We start from the raw sequence: 16,138 nt of genomic DNA, 5'->3' as shown, positions 1-16,138 counted from the left end.
TATGCTTGGTTTTTTTTTCTATCTGAGGGGAAATTGTTTCATTTTACATATCTTATTTCCTTCCTTTAAACACTTATTTTTCTTATTATATTACGTAGAATACCGCATATTACGAAAGCATTTCCATATTATAGGAGGAGGAAGTCGGCTCAATCGCAGTTTTACTTCCAGACGTAAATAACTAAATCATTGGTGCCCTAAGACCTAAGCATTAGTCTTAGAGGATCTATGACATGAAAGTTAATGTAACTAAGAGAAAAAAAACAAATATAACCCTTCGAGAAATAAGAGAGCGGTTGATTGTCGCCTCGTCCTCCCAATTACATTTTCCCCGTTTTCGCTGCCATTCCTCTGTTTCCATTTCAATTGATGAATAGATAATTGGGACATGGAAGAATCCCACAACTTTTGTAACGCGATCAATCCTCAATTTGATTGCTAGATGTCTACCAAAATATTCCCTCTACTATCGTGCTCTCTTTGTGAACTCCAGATCTTATGCGAGCTAAACGGAATCGACTGCACATACAGTTTTTTTTTTTTCGCTTTTTTTTGACTTCTACTGGTGTTTCACGTTTCCGATCACCATTTTTTTGGAATGAATGGATGGGATTTTTCATATGATGAAATGTGACTGCTCTTTGTTTACTGTATCGACTTCTGTTGCAGTCCCGAACAGTTTGATTAATTACAGTGACAACATGAGAGGGCTGGATTAAAAGGATGGTTATTGATTATTTCTAAGGCGAATCAAAGAAGTAGCAATGAGAAATGGTTCTGTCAAAGTACGAAATTTATTACCTGCGTCTACTATATGGCAACCGTAAAAATATCAGTGTGATATTTTTTGATGCTCTGCAAGGCTACGTGGACTGAAGGGTCCCACGGCTGGATTTGTACTGATCTCAGATATCGCTTCTTTGTGTGTGTTAGTCGTACTAGTTGTTTTTGCAACTCGATATGTCCTAGATCTGAAATCTTTCCATCGCGTCCTGCTATGAAGAACTGTAGTTTTTTTCTCTCTAACCATTCTGGAGATCAAAAACGTTGTTAGGGTTTGGTTTCATATAATCCTCACAGAAGATATAGATATCCTGGGTCTTTTTTTTTTGAAAGTAGAGTGAGGTCTTTTAAAATAAGGCTTGCTTTTATCGTGAACCAGACTCGTAATGAAACTAAAAGTGCTTAGAATGCGAGCGTTGAATCATTTGTACCGTCAAAAATTCAAAATTTGAGAATATCGGAAATTTCTCGAAACTAATGAATGCATTTTCCGATGAAGCGATGCAGGGAATTTAAATGGGAAAAAATCGCCTGATTTTCGTTACCAAATCTGTTTGAAACCAGCTGTTCATACAAAGTGATAGAGATTAAACGAGAACCCCCTGTTTGTGTGCTGGTTGCTATTCATGAAATTTTGCTGTTTTAATTTTTGCTGTCCAACTTTAAATTGATGGCTGAATCCAGAACGGTATGATTTTGAAAGATTTGAGATGTTGACGCGAAAGTTTCACCTCTGCCACGAATGTGATTACAGATTTCTCAAGCGCATACGGATCCTGCTTGGATAAGCGTTGTCGTTGAATATGTTGAGAGAATTTGGTTGATGATGAAGGTAAAAATTGAGGAATGCAGTAGGAAGCTCCTCTCTAGCAAATATTGTTTCTTTCTCTTATTTTCTTTCTGTGCTCCATTTTTCCACACTTCGACGGAGATTTAAATTTTACACATTTTGAAAATGTTGTGGTCTGTCGTAAATATTACATTGTCATATATCTTTTTCTACACAAATGAATAAGTGTAAAAAGAAAATTTTCGTAGTAATTCTCTTTGATCCTCTTTTTTCCATTTCTTTTTGCAATATTTTGTATGCTCTATAGGAAATGCGTACAAATTTACGTCTTTTCTATTTTTAGACCATTTTTTTCTCATTTTAGATGGGATGCAGCCCTGGATCGCGCTTGTATGCATTTTGGTCGTGGTATATTGAGGTGAGGTGGTAGTTTTCCTGGTATTTTGTTCTTCTTCTTGGGATTTCATCTTTAAAATGTTTTAATAATAAGAACATTGTAACAGATTTCCACCTATTTTCTATTCAAGAGCATTAGGTGAGAAAAATTGATCGTATGATTGACTTGATTGATTCAGTTTATTACGGGCTCGTGTACATTAAATATTCGCTTTGTATTAGCAAAGTGAAATAATCGATTTTCTGACTGCAAGCTATCCACAGAGCAATCCATTGGTTGATCCAACATAATGTAATGGAAAAAATCCAGACAATTCTCATTGCCTCAGAGCTGGAATTCCTATAGTGTTTTCTCTCTGGAAATTTCTCTAGAAGTACTTTTTTCCTTTAAGAATTATTAATATTTGTTTGACACGTAATTTTTCAGGCGGACTCCCTTGCCACCGAACAAGAATTAAAACGTCTTGGAGAGCACAAATATTCGGCAGTGGATAATAGTTGGCTGGATGAATTGTGTATGAAAAGGTGAGCATTGTTATTTGCACTTTTTGGAGTCTAGATTGATAAATTTGTCAGGATTTCAGGTGGTGGGAATATGTGGTGACATGGTGTCCTTTGTGGTTGGCTCCAAATTTAATAACGTTAATTGGACTAGTAATAAATTTAATAACAGTATTAATATTGTCATCATTTTCCTACTCAGCTACTGAACCGGTGAGTGAATACCGTTCTACACATTGATAAATGTCGTATTAAAGAAGTCTCCTGGTGATTTTTAGTTTTATTTTTTGTTATTTATCAGGAACAAATTTTTCTTTGCTTGCTTAGGCCCCAGCATGGGCATATGCACAAGCCGCTCTGGGATTATTCTTCTATCAGACTCTGGACGCAATTGACGGGAAACAAGCTCGACGCACTGGATCAAGTAGTCCGTTGGGGGAGCTGTTCGATCATGGATGTGACAGTATGACACAAGGTATCTTCGTACCATTAAGGATGTTATGTATAAAAAAGTAATATTGGGCAGGTAATTGGTTGGAATCTCAATTTCTTCTTTCTAGAATAAAAATCTGATGTAATCTGGAAACAGGGTATTAGACTAGTTTGGCAGGGCGGTCTTTAATGAATTTTCAACGCTACCATTGGCTGGACATGTCAACCAATGGACGTGCTTGAGATCCACCCCAGTGAGAAAACTGCGCCGCAAAGAGAAAAGAAGAAAAAAAAAAGAAGAAAGTTGCAGTAGAAATGATAGTTTGTCCGCTCAAGTGAACGTCTGTAGATTTAATTATTGCAAAAGCTATGAGTCCAATCTCATTGGTCCTTTGAAAATATGAAAAGGAGGGAACAGTTTTCAAAAATTTGGTTTGATATATTTCGTGAAAAAAATTGCCGTATAGTCACTCAATTGCCCAACATTTTCCTCAAAAAAGATTTTTCAAAATTATATAGTGTAGACTGTCTTATGAAAAATACAGTCAATGATTTTCATAATGGATATTATAAGTGGAATAATAAATTAAGAACTAAATATTAAAAATTCGTTAATCATAGATGGCATAAAATAATTTAAAAAATGATAAAATGAAAAAAAAAACAAAATAAAAGAATAAATAATTACAGTATTCGTCACTTTGAATATTTGCTACGCTATGTCATTGGGACATATGCCAAATGGTGTCATGTTCGTGTCCATCATCTCAGTGGTGATGTTCTACGCCGCTCATTGGTCAACGTATTGCACCGGCCAATTACGGTTTTCAAAGTAAGCGTTGTCATGTCTTTTCAAAAAGAATCTTTTCCTTGTTCAAATATTAAATTATTCCCTCGTTGAATTATTAATCACTATTTATTTACTTATTTATTAGTTTAAAAAGGTTTCTTAGACACGCATTAGTATGTAAATGTTAAGAGAGTATAGTTTTTTTTCTGGAAAAATTATTCGATGCTAACATTTTCATCAAAAAATTATATGGAGAATTTTCTTATTCAATTACTATGTTTACTTTTAGAAATAGTAATTAACTAAGAAAAATCGTGTTTTGCATCAAAGATATGATATTCAGGTTCGATGTCACCGAGGCTCAAATGTCCGTAATTGCGGTTCTGCTCGCAACGTGTCTTTTTGGTAATTCGTTTTGGGACACAAATCTGGTAAGCGAAGCAGTATTTAACGAAAAAAAAATCGCCAGCAGTTAACGAAATTATTTATAGGTGGGTGGATGGAAGCTACGTCATGTTGTGCTCGGATCATCAATGATTGGGACGTGCTATCAAATTTTTGGCTACGTAAATGTGATTATCCATGGAGGAGTTGGAAAAAATGGTTCCACTATTGCTGTAAGAATCTTTCCTTGATAGAATGCGTGGTTATCATGCAGAAATACTTGTTTGTAGGGTACATCAGTGATATTTCCACTATTTCCTCTTCTCATGGTTGTGGTCCCATTCTGTATGATTTATTCGAGAGCAGAATCGTTAGTATACGATGAGCATATAACATTATTTATGCTTTGCTTTGGTGCAGTAGGTTAGTTACGGTAATTCTATTGTAATACTAGTCGAAATATTTGAAATTTTTCTAGGCGCAAAAGCGACAAATCGATTAGTAATCGCTCACATGAGTAAAAGTGAGCTACGATTATGGGACTGGATCTATATGGGTCCTCTAACATTGATGTTAAATCAGTACTATAATACTGTATTTGATGAGCTTATACTTTTACGGATAGTCACGGTGAGTTTAATTTCATATCCGATCGATTGAGAACAGTCGAAGAAAATGGATTATTTTATTGATTATTGAATTATTCTGAATTCGTCTCAAAATATTAAAGGATTCAGAAAATCTTCAACTTGGATTTTTCTCATCTCTTACCAAACATTGATCTCTTAACCGAACTCCTGTCTAAGGAAGACTTTTTGTGGGGAAAAATTGAAGAACTATTATTTCATCAGAAAAGCTTTTCTATGCATACATAGACGAAATCTACAAGTACAAGAGTTCTTTTTATATTATATTATATATATATATATATATATATATATATATGATATAATTACGTTATATATAACACAATTTCCTTCCCTTCCTTATCTTTCTTCTCTCCATTCATTCCACTTCATCACAAGATATACCTGTTACTGCTAGTCTTCAATTCTTTTTCTTTTGCATTTTTCCTACATTTCAATAACATATTTATTAACAAATGTTTTTTTTTCTTATTTCTTTCTCAGGCAATTTAAAAACTCGCTTTTAATGTCAAAGAGAACTTTTAAAAAATATCCCTCTATGTAACTGAAACAAGTATTCGGACAGAAAAGCTGAACTAAGCTCTTAAATTCGATGAGAACTCGCAAAAACCTTCAGAGCGCACTCATTCAAAGTAAATGTGGCCACTTAAGGGTCACCCTTTATTATTTCTGTTAGCAAGGTTTACGTAATTGGCCTTCTTTGCACCGACGCATCTCAGCTGTAGAGCAAGGCTGAGATTTTCCACCTACGTCGTTTTTTACCTGCAATATCTTTTTACGTTTTGTAAAAATTTTTGATGTGAGAAAATGATGGGAGGAATAAACAAAAAACTGTGATAGAATAAATATGTGTGGCGTACCTGCAAAAAGATGGGGACTCATTTGAAAATTAGTTCGAAGGTAGAATAAAATATATCAAAAAAATGCCGAAAATAAACGTGTTGACTTAAGCGAGGATACGTACCGTAGTCTAAAAGCACGTAGTCTGAAAGCAGGTCAGCTGCAAATGTTTAATTTAAAACGAACAGTAATTGTATGAATATGATGAAATATGTTGTAGAATTTTTGTGAACTACAAATTTATCGAGAAAGAAAAAACAAAATCGCAGCGGAATTATATATTTCCACTATTTATAAATTAAGGTGGAAAAGGTAAATTCTTCACAATTATCGTGTATTGAAACCTAGTAAACACCACCGACCTTCTTAATCATTTCGTTTCATTCCAAATCCAAGCGCAGTTGTTGATTAAGATAATTAGAGGATACCAACATAGTCATCGATAAGTTCTTTTTTTTAATTTTTGAAGTTCTTTGATACTTAGAACATCCTGAGAATGGGTGCAATGGAATTTGTAAAGATTCTGGTAATCGAATCATCATCAATCAATCATCAATCATCATCAAGCATCAATTCTCTCTGTTCGATGTTATAACGGGGATTTTCGTAAAGTTCGATAAGAAAACCATTCTTTGGATGTGTAAAAAAATAACGGATTATGAATACCTGAAAATAAAAAAAAAACAATTGGACCACACTGTATTATCTATTTACTTATTATAATTGAATTGTTATTCCTCCTTTTGTAAGATTTTGCGATATTTTGCCCAACATTTCTCCTTATCATGCATTATTCTGATTTTATTAATTCTCCAGTTTTTCGTGCTCTCTATGTTGTTTCATTTCATTCATTTAAAAAGAAAAATTCTACTAAAAATAAACAACTGGTTCCGATTTCTCGGAAATTTTTGAACGTTTTCTTTTTGCCAACAAATCTATAGTACACATTGTTTCTCAGATTTACTGCTATGTTTCATTACTGGTATATTGTACGGTGGTTTGTCGGCAATTTTGTGAATTCTTCAATATTTACTGTTTCACTCTTGGCGCTCGTAATCCACCGGCTAAGAAGAGCACGTGACTACTGGTCGGTTATCCTTTTTTTTGTGGTTGTCAAAATCCATGAAATAACGTTCGTTTCATTTTAAGAGTGAAGAAGAGATCATCTGACGATAACAGACGACCTCATCACACCTAACCTCATTTTGAATGCTATTCAACGATGGAGATTCTTTTCAGCTGAAAAGTGATAGCATTTTGCAAATTTGATGGGGAACTGTTATTGCAAAGGTCGTATGAATTCTTGTTGAGATGTTTTCTTCTTTTTTTCCTCATTTCTGGTCCCAAGAACCATGACCTCATCTCGTTTTTACTTCTTTAAATTTAAACTTGCATTGCAGTCATATACAGGGTGTTTCTTTCGTTTTATTCCACCCTTTACTCGCGTTCGCTTCAGGAATGAATTCTTTCTAGGTTTAATGGTTATTTAAATGTGTGATCATTGTTATTTCGAAGATGTCTGTTTGAGGCAGTATTTGTTAATGATTTCCAACGGGCTTACATAGTAATTGACTGCTTGTATGAAATTTTCTATTTAGTTTCACAGACTAGTTTACGGACATTCACAGAGTCACTACCAGAACAGCTGAATTACTTTTTTCTTTGTTATTTCTGAATTCTATTTTTATTGGAGAACAGATAAATCTGCAACTAGTTACCGTAGATTGTTTTCACTATCAAACGAATTTATTGCAACCATTACGAGAATCAGACGGTTTCACGGATAAATTCCCACACATTTGGAATGACCAGGGTTGGAGCCTGAAAATGTGGAATTATACTGTTAATTCATTTAGGAAGCTTCTGAAAAGATTGACAAGGAATATAGAACTCTCGTATTTCTCCTCCAGTAGTCCTATTTATGAAAAAGAATGAAAATATGAAAAATAAAAAATAAAAATCCTATTTTTAGGTGCTGCGCGGAATAAGCATTAAGGGGTTCCCACTTTCTCATCGATTAAGTGGCTATATCGTAAAGGCAGCATACCACGAATCTGACGTGGTGATGGGAAAACTAAGGATGGAGTTGTAGATTCCCGAATCAGGGGTGGTTCCGCTCATCTTTCCCCGATCGTCGTAAGTAATGACATGGGAACCACTTTGTTTACTTGTTTAGGTACCTTAAAACGCCCCTTTATGCACACATTCCAGGCCTCTTAGTGGCTCATTCATTGGTTTTATTTGAATATGCTGGTGAGAAGACATCATTGATCTTTGACCGCTCGCACGTGGATGCGACGCGTGCACAAAGGTGCCGCGTGGAAACTGAAATCGTATTAAAAACGTCGACTTCCACGTCGTTTCTTACGACAAGTAGGGAGAGATGAACGGAACCATCGCTGATTCCGAGATCTACAACCTTAACACTGGATTTCCCCGCGGATTCCTTCACCACGTCAGATTTGTGGTATGCTGCCTTTAAACTGAGTGAGATTTACACTCGCTACGTCCGCAAATCAATAATTTGTGACGTCCCTTATCAGTTTTTACATGTGTGAAAAGCGTTAAAGGTATGATTTTTTGTTTTCGTTTTTTTTTTGCCCACATACTAACTCCATGAACAAGTATATATGTAATGCCATTATGAGACAGGAGCCTGGACACCTCCTAAATCCCAAATAATGTTCGTAATTTCAATTTTGAGGTATCAAACTTCATAGACTGGGACATTGTGGAATATTGATTCGTATCAATGTACATACACACATATGTGTACATACCAGATACGTACGTTTTTCAAAAGTACAGCTACAATTACAGAGCGTTACACCTAATTTTTCCAAAATATAATGGAAAAAACTCTGAAAACACTTTCTACTCCTGAAAAGAAGAGGGTTTGAACGATTTTCATTTTTTATTTTTTGATTTTGATTTTTTGCAACGGAGAGAAATTATTCATGTAATTATTCATGCGCGAGTAAAAATCAACGAAGTCGTCCGCATTGCGAAACTTCTTTATTCTTTTTTTTTCTGAGGAATTTCTATCGCATGTATGTAGATGGCTTACCTTTCAACGTCCCCAAAGGCGACTGGATAACGCTAATTTTGGACGAATATTTGCAGCTTTTGCTACACGAAGTACGGGTTCGTCATCCTAGAAGAATTATATACATGACCTCAATGTATATTTTTTTGTGTTTCATTGAGTTATTTGCAATAATAAAGAGGACTTAGAGCTCACGACAATTCATATTCGTAGTTTTTTGTAGTCTTCAGTTTTTATAAAATACAAATATGTTTTTTTTCATTAGATCAGCGGAAACAAATCACAAAATTTATTTGGAACAAATTTCGTTTACAAACGTTGACATCCCTTTTTGGTTTTTTTTTTCGTTCCTTTTCTTCAAAGATAAGCATCTTGCAATTTTCAGCTTTTTTGATTTCTTCGAAAACGCTGGAGCATTTGAAAGGAATTTCACGTTTGAAAAGCAAAATATACTAAATTGTCATCAATTAAATTTTGAAGCATAGAATAAAGTAATATCATCATGTTTCAGAAAATCCTCAACAGCTGAAAAATTTCATCGGTTTCGATGTTTACTCATCCAAACAATTTTTAATTTGCGTTGAATTGAAATGGGAGCAGAACGCAGAGAATACCAATTGAAATAATCGTATTGGTATTCTTGATAGGTTCATTTTTATTCTTAACATGTTTATTTTATCTTTTATTATCTATGACAAAGTGTATAAAATTGCGTGAGGTATAAATGAGATTAGTTCAATGAGAATTTCGAGATGATGAGATTTAAGAATAGTTCTGAATCTAGTTCGGATTTTATTTCATATGCGGTAGGATAACCCAAGAAAGATACTATTTTTTTATCAGAGAAAATCGTGCTTAATTTTTTTCACCTCTTTTTCTCGCTTCATCTGTCCAGCTCATTATTTATAATCGTCTAAGAAGGAAATAAGAGTTGAAATGAGTTATCATTACCGCAAATCGTGGTTAGGAAGCATGCCTAAATAACCTTTTCCAGCACTAATTCCTATAAGACTTTTCCAGGTTGAATAGTTTGCCAAAATAAGGATAGAAACTTATACTAATCGAGCTAGCAGTTATAATTTCGAAAGGTTACAAAAGAAACAAATTTTCATTCGATAGTCGAGAGTAACACTTGATTTTTTTTATGTGAGGATTTATTATAATGAAAAACAATTACTATTTTGTCTTCCATTGATCATAAATTACTCGTTTTGGAATTTGTTGATCTGAGAAAATCTTTGAAGGCTTTTTCGTCTTTTATCAACATGTTTACATGATTACTAAATAGTTCATAGATCAACCTAGAAATGAGTGATTAATTATGGAAAGAAGAGAGTAAGGAGAATTTGAACGTAGTTGATTTCAGAGGAATGCGAAATAAATAGTTCCATAACGATATTTGATCATCTATTTTACTTTTATTATTATTATTATTATTATTATTATTATTATTATTATTGTTATTATTATTATTATTATTATTATTATTATTATTATTATTATTATTATTGTTATTATTCCAACCATTATTATTATGGGGGAAGTGCAGCGCAATCGGTAAGAGGTCCAGCTACTGGACGACCGATGGTTCGAAACCGCCCCAATGATACCCAAGCCTTTCCTCCCTCCGGAGCCAATGACTTGATACTAGACTCATCCGGGAGGATAAAAACATTGACGTGATATATCGGCTGGCCCCCGCAAGTCATTGTTTAGGTTAGAGAAGCGTTCATAAAACCTCAGTTATTCCGAATTGCAGTCAAATACGTTGGTGGATCCCAAGCAGATTGATACGTCAGCAATTATTACTATCTATATAGGAAAGGCTTCTACTGTATTTACAGAATTATGGAAAGAAAGAAGAAAAAAATAAGAGAATAGAAGGAATTTATGGTAATAGTAGAGTTTTCTTCTCCAATATGAATTTACTCTCATATCATCACGTGAACATTTTAAATTTTTGGTTGAGTACGTTTCAAATGATACGGTTTTTTTCTCGGAATCCAAAGAATATCCCATACCTCCTGCATCTGAGCTGATACATCCGGAACATGCTGCGTTTTCACTATCGGCGTCCATTTTGTCGCAATATTTGTCGGGCGCAGCAGTTCCGCATACATTTGTCGCCATGCCTAGAAGCATTATAAGTCAAAACTATTATCAAAATTCATATGGTTCTGTTTCTTGTTTTATTTAGTATCCCAAGAATCCTGGATATAGCACTACGACACTTACGTCATGTTTATTTTTTCTTTACTTGGGTTGTCATTAATATTAATAATCGAAGTATAGTAATACAATTTGATGGATTACGTTATTAATAGAATATCGCCGACCCAATCAAAATTACTCCATAAAAATTCGAAAAAATATTATGGCAACTGTCAAAGTGGCGAACTCAGTGAAAATCAATGAATTTCTACATGTTACGTTGGCAATGACATCACTATTGTGAATGCAAACGTAATACTGTAAATCCAGACAAGAGTTCACATACCTTCGCATCCCATCGTTTTCCCCATCGAATGCTTGCTCGTCGTAGCTCATCCGGGAACGCTCGTTTACCCCAGAAACGACTTGAAGCCATTATTTTGTTTTTAATCACAGGTTCCGAGTCGAGCGGGTCCTAAAAGGAAATGTTATTGTAGAGTGGATAAGAATTCGGATATAACTTTTTGGGTGTGAACAATCCGGAGAAGATCTGATAATGCATTTCATTTCATCATTTTAAGGCTAGAAGAGAGAATCAGTTTCTGGATAGAAGAAAAAATTATGGGAGACCATAGCTGATTTAGTATATTCATGCTAGTTAACGTTCCGTTGGGAGCCCTTCCTCGGAACTATTCCAGAAAATATTAGTTACTGAATTCACTTCCTACTTTACTGGATGGAGAGAATGATCTATCGGAAATCCGTGTACGACGTATCCGTAAAGCACCATAATTGCACTTTCTGGATGATTGACTTCAGAATATTCTTGTCTTTTCCAGAATTGATATAATTGGTTTTGAGCTTGTTTAAAGCCAATTTATCCACAGCATCGCAAAAACGGTAGGAAAAAAAGAAAATAGAAATATTGTGAAAAGTGTGGCCACCCCGGTCATCTGTGGGGTTTAGGTTTAGGTGGAAAAATCCGTGTTAATACTTTAAATAAATGAATAATGTTTTATATTTAGTTGTAAACAAGGATTTTAGTTACATTCTTTCTTGCTGTTATGTTCCCTAGAGAACTGTTAGCAAACCACAAACAGAGCAACGGTTAAATTCTATGGGTTTCTTTTTTCTGGAGGAATCCTCCAAAAAATTACACCAATATCATTAATTCTGCACTGGAAAATGATGTTACTCTAGAGGTTTAAAGAACTTTATTCATAAATTGATGAAAATACAGTATATTCACATCCAGAAGAGATGACATCATGAACTGCAACGAATTTCTCGGACATAATTTCATTCGATCATAAACATTATTTTCTATTTTTTTAACTTGGTGATGTCCTGATGCATATTTATTGATGCATATTTTTGGCGTCGTAAGAACTACCATATGACGATAATTAAATATGACTCAGTACCGTAAACTATGAAGCTGATAAAATTAGAACTAAAGTCATATCCTGAAGTAAAAGTTCAAAAAAATGTTTTTTTAGCTCAGCAATGCTTTTATTTTTAGTACATAGAAAAGCGGACCCACATATGTACACATATTTGTATACAGAAGGAAAACTGTTTTTTTTTCAAATTTTAGGCCTTAACTTTTAGGCCTTTATTTACGACATTGAGAACTGTATTAATTATTATTGAAAAGAATAAATGTCGAATATTTGATGTTATGGACCTTTGGAGAAATTTCATTTCTAAAATTATTCCCTTCATTTATACGAAATTAAGTTGAAAAGAAGTGTCTAGAATTTCAGCAAATAAATGAATTTTTTTTACATGCCTTTAAAAAGAGAATTGAAAACATACAAACCTCTAAATGTCTCGTTTTGATAACAAATCCTGCAGTATCGCAACGATCCTGAAATTTTAAGGAATTTATGATGGATCGGGGAAGGAGTTTGTCATTGCGTTTTAATGCTGGAAACTTTTACAAGTTGTATAGGAAGTTTAATAATCAAGCAATGTAGAAATTCTACAAATTTTTTTACACCGTTGAGTCTGTCATAAACAACTGCGAATTTTGAGGAATTCTAGGATTCTTTCAGTTTATCATATTCTACATGCCCTCTTTTACCTCCACTATCAGTTTATAAGGATCTTAACTTGATGAAAATTTTTGAAATGAATAATGAACTACTTGAAAGAGGTTTTGAAAGGAAACTAAATGATTAATTTATGAGCACTGTCATTTTTATACCCATATGTGAAGGATTTTTCTTTCAATTTAAACAACCTTAGAAGTGTAAAGAAAATTTAATTGTCACCCTGTTAGGGCTCAACGTTTTCGCATTTTTGTTTTTATTTATTTCTTGTTTTGTTTCTGGAGCTTTGCAGTAATCCTTCTAAAAAAATCAAAAATTGATGAGAGAAGTGAGTATGAAAGAGTTTGAATGAGTATGAAAAAAAAAATTCATGCTATTCCTACGTTTGTTTTTGTGTCGTGTGGCTTCACTCCGAGATAAGGGACGTTTTTGTACCGTATATTTTTTTTGCTAAGAAAATGAAATATGAGCGTTGAATAAAGAAGTCGACCATATCAATTACTTAGCTTAAAAAAAATGCTTGTGATTTATATCAAGTAACTTCTATGCTATTTTCGTCAAGGTTTCCAATATGTCGTAAATATAATTTTTTTTTGTTCACGAATATTTTGCCGGCTTGTTGTTCTCTTTCAACTTTGAGTTGAAACCTTTAATTTGTCGACTTGTTGTGAGCGTTGTGCAACTTGCAATCGATATTTTCTTCTGCGATAATTTTAAAAGTAGATTAAAAGTAGGTTATTTTATTGTAACTACTAGAAAAAAACATCAAATTAAAAAAAAAAACGAAAATAAGAATTGTGGTACGCATGTTAAACCCCTACAATTACCCTTATTAACCACCAGTTGGAGAAAAAGTATAACAGCTATGTTGGACGGTCTATCCTAGAATAATTTCTGACCTTGTAATACTTCCTAACATAATCGAATTATTAACGGATCTAAAAATAATTTTAAAAAAAATTACTTAGACAACTCAATGAAGGTTTTTGGGATTTTACAATTTCCTCTCACTGTTACATTATTTAAAGAGTTTATACAGCTCGCTCAAGGATTTGACGTGCGTCAGATTTTGTTGAGAAATTTAGGATAAACTCTTTGAGGAATGCTGACGACATCTGAGCATTTGCGGATTTTCTTTCATATGTTTTTCAACAACAAGACGAAAAAAGCTGTATATCATAAGTATTGAAGGCATTGGTAATTAGGGAAGCTAGTAAATCGGACAGCAATTAGTTTGATTGAATAAGTTGGTTATAAGTTATAAGTGACTAGTATTACTCATACTGCAATGCGTTACCTCATGACTCATTTTGTTTTTTTTTTTTTGAAAAGATAAGAATTTTTTAAAATTTATTGGAGTTCGCCGAAGTACGAATAGGTTTAGAGAGAACGTAAAGAATGAGAATTTTCCTTGCGACTGAAATGATTTCCAAAAGTTTATTAACGTCCCCATTGTGATCTCTTAACAAATTTCTAAGGTGTCCTGGAAGTGCATCAGTTTGAAAATCGAACATTTTAAAGATACACATTTTTTTATAGGAAATACATTAGTAAGAAATGAAGGCCATAAGGATCAGAATCAGGATTCGTTGGTGAAGCAGAGGAATCGTTTCAAAGCTTTTTTTTATTCTTTAAATTAATCTTCTGAAATAATGAATACGACAATGATGTCAAATATTTGTGTATGGTAACTTTAAATGAATAAATCCTCAAAAATTCCCTCAAAATCCTTAAAGTGAAATTATCGTACGACGAGACACCACGTGTATGAGCTGGATTATTTTTTATTTTTAACTTATATATTACTATTTAGTATATTATATTATATTATATATTAGTAGAATATATTTTAGAGAATATTTTATTGAGAAATAAATGAATAAATGAATAATTGAATAAATTTGACTTCAAATGTAGGACTCAAGAATTTGATAGAATCGCGTTAGCAAAGTCTAATTCATTGTGTATGGCTTAGATTCCTTTGTTTACCGATTACTCTCCCTCAAAACACCTCAACGTGCTATCAAAGGAGAAAATCGTAAACAAAAGGATTGCTAAAAAATTTTTCATACGGTCCCATTGTCTTCAGAATGCGGATTTTCAATCTACGATCATCTTGCATGGGAGCCACAGTATTTTATTTCCCTATTTTAGAAGGAAAATTCGTTGCCACGACACAATATTGGATTTCGTAGGATTTTGGCCTGTTTTATTTTTTTTATTTACCTAATACCGCTACAGTTTTTTTCCATTTTTCTTGACTTGTAAGATCAGGTTGAGACATGGATTATTTCCACGATCAATTTATGTCAGCTTACTGTAGAATCTTCTGAGGACTCAAAACAATGTAAAAGATGAAAGTGTGGAATTTTATTCAGTAAATTGGTAATATTTGTGAATAGACCGTTTTCGGAAGTCGGAATTAGAAGGCTCCATTAGTACATCTAAGAACTTTGGTTCCTTCATAAATAGCTCTCTATAGGAATTTATGAAAAATTCACAGTAAGAAGTTGTAAAAGAAGTGAGAACCTATAGAATGGGAAGGTGAGAACCTGCGCTGACATTGAAATTACTTCGTATTTTTCCGCTTTTTAATAACTTATTATCATTTATTATATTATATTATTATCATCTTTAAAATCTCAATATTTTATTTCTGCAACATTTTACCACTCTCTTGTCATAATTTCTAATTAATCAGCAATAAACTCATAATTTTGACAGAAACTTGGGAGAAAATTGAAATTTAAGAATATGAATACATAAAGAAACAGAAAATAAGCAAAAATTCGTGAAAATAGTTGCTTACCGATGTACAGGTTGCAGTAGCAGCTGTTAGTGATGTGATTAGAATAAGAAGATGCCTCATCGTTGTCTATATATGTGTATTTATGTGTGTGTGAGCCCGTCCGGTTTTGAATTTCTATGAGAATGAAGTGGTTCGTTCGTTCACAGACAGCTTTCCCCGCCTTGTTGAATATGAAACGGGGCGGAGCGTGGATGACTCCTGAGTACAACGTTCAGCACTGAAATCCTGCCACCTCAATCATATCATATAAGTTTTCAAATAGCGATAGTACAGAAATTATTATCAATGAAAGCAACAATTTTTCAAAAATTCTAGTTACTCTTAAAAATCTACGTTGAAGTACGCGAATACGAAAGTAATTTCGAAGGTATTCAATCCTGTTCAGTGGGATGGGAAAAAGATGGAAATTTTTCAAGGTAATTTTCTAAAGTTCAAATTTGGAAAAAAAAAGTGCTTCCCAGTCTTTCCTTAAGAAATGTGGTTAGCTAAAAATATTAGGCTGTCAACTAATCTCT

The 16,138-nt window shown here is 33.5% G+C and overlaps 2 protein-coding genes across 4 annotated transcripts; one reads left to right on the top strand and one right to left on the bottom strand.

The window, feature by feature from the left end:
• Positions 1-1,453: 1,453 nt before the first annotated feature.
• Positions 1,454-6,717, top strand: RB195_025905 (uncharacterized protein; the record flags this gene model as incomplete). Of its 2 annotated transcripts, XM_064214245.1 has the most annotated exons (14): positions 1,454-1,471; positions 1,538-1,615; positions 1,938-1,991; positions 2,397-2,494; positions 2,554-2,683; positions 2,798-2,945; positions 3,593-3,734; positions 4,036-4,123; positions 4,184-4,309; positions 4,367-4,499; positions 4,555-4,706; positions 6,522-6,560; positions 6,638-6,650; positions 6,713-6,717. In XM_064214245.1, the coding sequence occupies 14 exons, from the start codon at positions 1,454-1,456 to the stop codon at positions 6,715-6,717; spliced, it is 1,224 nt and encodes a 407-aa protein (XP_064070125.1). The 2 variants fall into 2 exon arrangements, with proteins under 2 accessions (XP_064070125.1, XP_064070126.1); XM_064214244.1 differs by lacking the exon at positions 6,713-6,717 and having other exon boundaries at positions 6,522-6,644.
• A 623-nt stretch (positions 6,718-7,340) lies between these two features.
• On the bottom strand, positions 7,341-15,683 carry RB195_025904 (uncharacterized protein; the record flags this gene model as incomplete). 2 transcript variants are annotated; one of them, XM_064214243.1, is made up of 7 exons in its annotated part: positions 7,341-7,384; positions 8,631-8,652; positions 8,706-8,717; positions 10,631-10,741; positions 11,107-11,235; positions 12,583-12,630; positions 15,624-15,683. In XM_064214243.1, the coding sequence occupies 7 exons, from the start codon at positions 15,681-15,683 to the stop codon at positions 7,341-7,343; spliced, it is 426 nt and encodes a 141-aa protein (XP_064070124.1). The 2 variants fall into 2 exon arrangements, with proteins under 2 accessions (XP_064070124.1, XP_013309537.2); XM_013454083.2 differs by lacking the exon at positions 7,341-7,384 and having other exon boundaries at positions 8,634-8,717.
• Between the last annotated feature and the right edge of the window lie 455 nt (positions 15,684-16,138).

The sequence above is a fragment of the Necator americanus genome, chromosome X (assembly GCF_031761385.1).
Source record: "Necator americanus strain Aroian chromosome X, whole genome shotgun sequence".
NCBI classification, from domain to species: Eukaryota; Metazoa; Nematoda; class Chromadorea; order Rhabditida; family Ancylostomatidae; genus Necator; species Necator americanus.
Note: the sequence above shows the minus strand (reverse complement) of the source record. Positions and strands in the feature narration are given on the sequence as shown.